Consider the following 6,030-nt stretch of genomic DNA (forward strand, 5'->3'; position numbering starts at 1 on the left):
TAGGAATATTTCTTTAATATGTTGATCACATAGCTATTTATTTTCTTTGCTCTTTGTCTTTTGATGGGTTTGTTCCAGCTACAAAGAAATTTGTTGTGAAGAATTGTCTGATAAGAAAAAACCCATGACCAAACTAGAGTGCATTAAAAGTCAGTCAGAAATATCCACACACTCCAATACTGTCAGGGCAAGCAAAACACATCTGAAAATTCTTACTCCAGTATCATAGGCTGGTTTTGAAAACAGCTTATCCAAAATGAGCTGTGTTGTAAATGAGATTTTGTTCGGTTTATTTTCTTTATTAGCAACCAAAGCTGATCGTCCATTACAGAAGCATACATCTGACAAATATCTGACTTCTGGGAAGTGGTTGCAGAAGTATGGCTTGAAAGCTCAGAAGCTCACACTGTATGATGCACTTGCTGACTGTACTTTTCGCCATGCAGATGGGATTGTTGACATAAAAACTAAACCAGAGGACGAATCTTCACAAACTGATGCTGTGAGTATTGCTAATTTTCCCTCACATCATGGGAGCTGTTTGATTTTTCTGTTAAAGCTGGAAAACTTGAGTGATAGATGAATTTATGATCAAGTGTATCATTTGTTGCTTCATAGTTTTTGTTAAAATTGGCTTATTAGTCAAATGGGACCAAGGTGGTCATAAATAATTATTTCAAAGGGCTATTTGAAAATGACCGTTTCAAGGACTCCTTCCTGGTCTAGATATAACCTGCAAGGAAGAACTGGGAGTGGCTTAAGCAATGCCTTTGTTTTCTATGTATTTGTCTGGGGTAGGGTGAAGATTACTTGTCATCTTTATTTAGAAGTGTTGAGCCTCAGCTGCTCCAGTGTTTGCAGGTCCTTAAACAAATTTGGATACATTTGTCTTCTATTTGTTTTTGTCAAGCTCTATCATTACACTGTTTGGTAAGCTTCTATTCTCACTAGCTAAAAGAATAAAAAAAGTTTCTATTGACTTTTACTAGGAGCAAATTCTGTGACCATTCTATCACATGTCTATTTCTGCACCTGTTCATGTTCAGCAAGCACGTACCTTTGAAGTTTGTTCACCAAATATTCAAGGCACTGCAAAATAATGTGTTCTGGAAGGTGAAACGTGTTTTTCTTGGCTCTAGGAGACAAAGAGCAAGGTAATTAATGCAAAGTACTGTGACAAGTTTGTCCATACCTTCTGGAGAGATGGATCTGTAGTTCACGTGTATGTTAGTACAGAAAAGTATAAGCAGTACAAAGAGAAAATGAGGACGGCTCTCAGACACATGGAAGGAAGGTTTGTGTTCTCTCACATAAAATCAGTTTGTATTATTTCACATCGGTGTTGAAAAGTTTGACATCTACTGTCATAATAAGCTGAAGTGGTTGGTAAACTGCCAGTAGCAGTACTAAGCCAGAGATCCATTTTAGATCACAGTCTTTTGTGTGGGATTTCTTAGTAGCCATGTAAGAAAACTGATCAACAGTTTTGTCTTTTGTTCTCATTCTGGAACACAAATGTGAAAGTCCATCTGCACATTAGGGAAATACTGCTGAAAGTGCCCGAAAACATCACGACATAAGGTGACAAAGAACTTGCAGCACCATCAGTGAAACTAGCTCGCATCCCTTGCGACAGCGCCGGCGCCGAGTGGCACAGCTTGGCTTGTGCTCACACTGTGTCTGCTCTCTGCCCTTTTTGCAGTTCTGTGTTGAAGACAGGTCTGAACAGTCTAGATCAGTCAGGGCGTGAGCTATTAAGTCAGGCTCAGAAGTTCAGTGCTCAAGCTAGCTCTCTAGTTCACTCTTCTGCAGCTGTTTAGGCACTCTCTTAGATTTTGTAGGACATCTACAAAAAAAAAAAAAAAAAAGGTCAATCTGAGTGACTAATTCGTCTGCCCTAAAGATGCTCTAAAGCTCTAAAGTAAATTGGCTTTTATGTCTACGTTAGGAGAAGAAGGAAGCTTTGAAAATGTATACTGTAGAGCCAAGAGAAAGAATAAATATTTGTTGTATATTAGGACAATGAGATGTCTCACTGAAAAAAGCAGGATGTGAACTTTCATTTTATTGCTGCTTCTCTACCAGAAGTGTAACAGCCTGATTACTTTTAGCAAGGTCAAACAGAGTTTTGTTATTCCTTTTAGTTTATCTTGATCTTGCTGTGTTTAGATCACATTATTATACCATGAAAGGAAAATTTGAGGTAAAGGGTTTTGGTGAGTATATATTTTTCGAATCCAAGCCAGTGTTATGGGTTGGCTGTTTTGAATGGTCATCTCATTATTAAAAGGCCGTGGTAGACCTCATCAAACACTTTGGGGAAAATGACTAATGGCAAAATAGCTGTTGGTAGTAAATGTAATAGGATCCTTTAAGTTTCCATGATACCATTTTTTAAACCTCCTTGGAGGTGAGTACTATTTTTCCCTGGGCCATTATATTCCATCTGTTAAATGTCTCTGTTTCAGAGTAGACAAGCAGTTTGTGACTCTCAGGGGAAATCAGACTTTGGCTGCAGCCATTACTGAGCAAATGTGCATGAATACTGCTGTGTAGAAGAACATGTTTAACTGGCAGGCATGCTTCAATCCTGTTTAATATGTAAAACAAGGTCTGTCTGTGAGATTCAAGGTCAGCAAAGCACTGAGGCATCTGTGTTATATTAAGACTCCTCAAAATGCTCAAGTTCTTTGCAGAATAGGTTCTTGAGTGGTTTCCTGAAAAGGGAGGCATGTTAGCATATGCTTAAATGATTTCCTGAGTTCAGTCTGAAGAACATAGAATCCTAGAGTCACAGAATGGTTTGGCTTGGAAAGGACTTTAAAGATCATCTAGTTCCAACTCCTCCTGTCATGGGCAGGGACACCTTCCACTAGACCAGGTTGCTCAAAGCCCCATCCAACCTGGCCTTGAACGTTTCCAGGAATGGGGCTTCACAACTTCTCTGGGCAACGTGTTGCAGTGCCTGACCACCCTCACAGTGAGGTATGAACAGTCAGAGGGGCAATAGTTACAGTAACTGTCACATGGGATTTCCTCACTCAAACTACCTGATAACTAACTTTATACCAGTACTGTATTCCGTGGTCTGGTTTGTCTGTCTCCAGATTCCTACTGAAACTAGAAAATAAAAATGCCTTCTGTTGTTAATAGTGACAGAGGATTGTTTCATCAAGACTAATCTGCCACGAGTAATAGGAGCTTAGGGAAAAAGAAGCATATCAGTGATGAAAAGATCCTTACTGTTAGATTCTAATACTCAAAAGCTCTGAAGATCTTACAGACCAGGTTTTGATTTTTTTTTGTTTCCTCCCTCAGGATTAAATGGCTTCAACAAGGAAGCAGAGGGCTCTTTGGGAATGTGGTTGAAGATGATGTCTATATCCTTATTGATACATCCCAGTCTATGGAGGACAAGCTGCCAGTGGTGAAGGAAAAAATATTTCAGCTCATACAGGTACTATCAAATTATGATTATAAAGGCTGAGGAGCATTTTAGAGTAGGCTGATCTTTTCTGGATGGCTGTTGATCTAATTTTTTTTTATTTTATTTTTTAAATGATTTTTTAAAATAGCAGGTTTATAAAAATATTTTTGTTTTTATTGGTATTTCTCCTCATTTGTACAAATATTTGAAAAAAATTTGGAGAAAATGTTAAAAACTGAAAAAGCTTAAGTAGTTCTTCTTTCTCTCAAGTCATCTCCCTTGAAAATAAGTAAAGAAAAAAAAGAAAAAGCTACACAATGAAGCACCTTTTGGCATTTTAATTTTTAAGTACTGTCATCCAATTCCACTGGCACGTTGTGATTTGTAGTGTGTATTCTGGATTCACTTTCTTACTTTTACAATAGAGTGTAGAAAGTTTTGGACTTGCTTGCATCTTACAGTGGCTCAGAGCTTTGCAAAGGAACTTCCAAAGTGTGGAAGTACCTCAAAAGCAGTGAGTACTGTGAGACCCACCTAAGATAGGGTTTATCTCACCAAGTTTTAGAAATCTGCAATGATATCACTTAAGCTTACATGAATATTTGAGAGAAACAGCCTTTTAAAACATGATTAATCTTAACTTTTTTTAGATCTGAGAGGAGTAACTCACAAAAATTCCATCAGTTTGGCCTTGATAGCAATCGGTAGGGATAGAAAAGTTAAAACTGTAACAGAAGTGTTTTTGAGCTAGGTGCACGAGTCATAGGACATGTTTGAAAGTTTGCACTAGCTTGCACAAATCTTCCCCTCCTTATAACTTCTGTCCAAAAGCAACTTCAGCAATTTCTCTCCTTAATACTCTTTTACTCTCCAGGTTCCCCTTGCCAGTGCTCTACATTTGATTATTGTTCTCCTCTAAACAATGTCTTACTTTTGTTTCTGGTTTCAATTTCCTTGGCAAGCTGTCATAATCTTCCTTATAGCACTGTTTAAACCCAGTTTTGTGTCTATTTTTCTTGCCCTTCTAGAGACTTGCTGTGGTCTGAGAAATACGAGTAAATGGAGACTTACATTGGGAAGTTCAAGTAATCTTAATAATATCAGGCAATAATTGTCTGTCTCTTCATGTCTCTCTGTACACCATAACTGAATATTTTCATAATTTATTGTAAACATGTTATCAACTATATGTTAACTAAATCAACTCTTACTGGTCCATATTTAAGGATACAAGTATTCTTTCTTTTAACACTGAGTAAAGTTCTGATGCTCTCTTCCAGGAACAGCTGCGACACAAAAAGAGATTTAACTTTGTGAAATTCAGTGCCCAAGCAGTGCCATGGCAAGAGAATCTTGCTGAAGTTAATGAGGAAAATTTGCAAGATGCTTGGCTTTGGATAAAAGGGCTTGAGGTAACGTGGAACTCATTATCACAAAGCATGTTTATACAAAGTCCATTTGTTTCTTTCTGTATGGCTGGCATGGTTTTGGATTGACTATTTGACTTGAGTAAGCTGAAAATACAGATGATGTATAGACTTCAGCAGATCTGAGTACAACGTATTTCTTACCTTTCAGGTGTAATAATTCTTTAACAGTGGACCTGTTTATAAGACCACATTAATTCAGCTTGCAGCTTGCTATGTCTAGTAGCCAGAATGCAAATGCAGGCCAATTTGATTTCTGTAGGAGCCATGCCATTGCTCAGCCATGCCTAAATGTGTCACTCTTGCTTCAGGGTGGCTGTGTGGCTGGGGGCTGCTTAGAGGTTATGCAGAAGACTGGTGCCAGTGAGCTGAAGAGGCATTTCTAGTCTCTGTTGGTGCATGGGATAGACAGCTGACTTTAATCTTCATAGGAACATGAGAGCAACCATACTAAGACCAACTGTCTGTCTGTCTACCCAACATTCTTTCTCTGACTGTGGTCAAAATCTGAGGATTTTTCCCGGATTGTAACTGTCAGCAGCTTTAGGGCTGGTTCATAAGTCAAATGTGGGCAGCAATGTTACAAGCACAGGATTGAAAATCAGTCATACAACACTACAGCTATGTCCCATGTTAAGTATTCTAGCACAAAATTCCATGCTTATGTAATAAAACTTCTCAGCATTGTGACAGCTCTTCCTCAGACTTAATTGTGAAATTCCTGGCGATTTGGGAATTGGGGAAGCTACATAATACCTCTGAGACTTGCACAAAGCAAGAAAAATAACTTGGTATTCTCAGAAGATACTAAGGCAAACACATGCAGAAAAGAAATTATTTGTGTGACCTCACTGAGTAGTTGGTGAATACTTATAACTGAGGTTAATAAATTGAATTTTACTGCCTTCCTTGAGACTTGAAAAGTTGACTCTGCTAAAGCAATATGTGTGGTGCAGCATCATGGAAGTTCAATTATACTTTGAACTGCTATAATTTGATACCGTCTTGTATATGTATTTGGAAATTACTTATTTCATCATTATTTATGAAGTTGTGAATTGTTTCTGAGTTCAGATCTAGTTACCTGAAATAGTATAGGGAATGGTACAAGAACAGTCTACTTTTCTGGGGGGATGACATCTGCTGCTGACCTTTCAGTCTAAAGCAGAGCAGGAA

General features: G+C 38.1%; 1 protein-coding gene across 1 annotated transcript in view; it reads left to right on the forward strand.

The window, feature by feature from the left end:
• Positions 1-305: 305 nt before the first annotated feature.
• The window catches only part of VWA3B (von Willebrand factor A domain containing 3B), a gene marked incomplete at both ends in the record, with an annotated part of 41,523 nt that continues 35,798 nt past the window's right edge, over positions 306-6,030 (forward strand). Inside the window, 4 exons of the mRNA XM_008946568.1 lie at positions 306-502; positions 1,140-1,294; positions 3,319-3,457; positions 4,708-4,839. Of these exons, the coding sequence (XP_008944816.1) occupies positions 306-502; positions 1,140-1,294; positions 3,319-3,457; positions 4,708-4,839 (623 nt within the window). The remainder of the gene's footprint in view (positions 503-1,139; positions 1,295-3,318; positions 3,458-4,707; positions 4,840-6,030) is intronic.

Source organism: Merops nubicus, unplaced genomic scaffold, assembly GCF_000691845.1.
Source record: "Merops nubicus isolate BGI_N331 unplaced genomic scaffold, ASM69184v1 scaffold20190, whole genome shotgun sequence".
Lineage (NCBI taxonomy): Eukaryota > Metazoa > Chordata > Aves > Coraciiformes > Meropidae > Merops > Merops nubicus.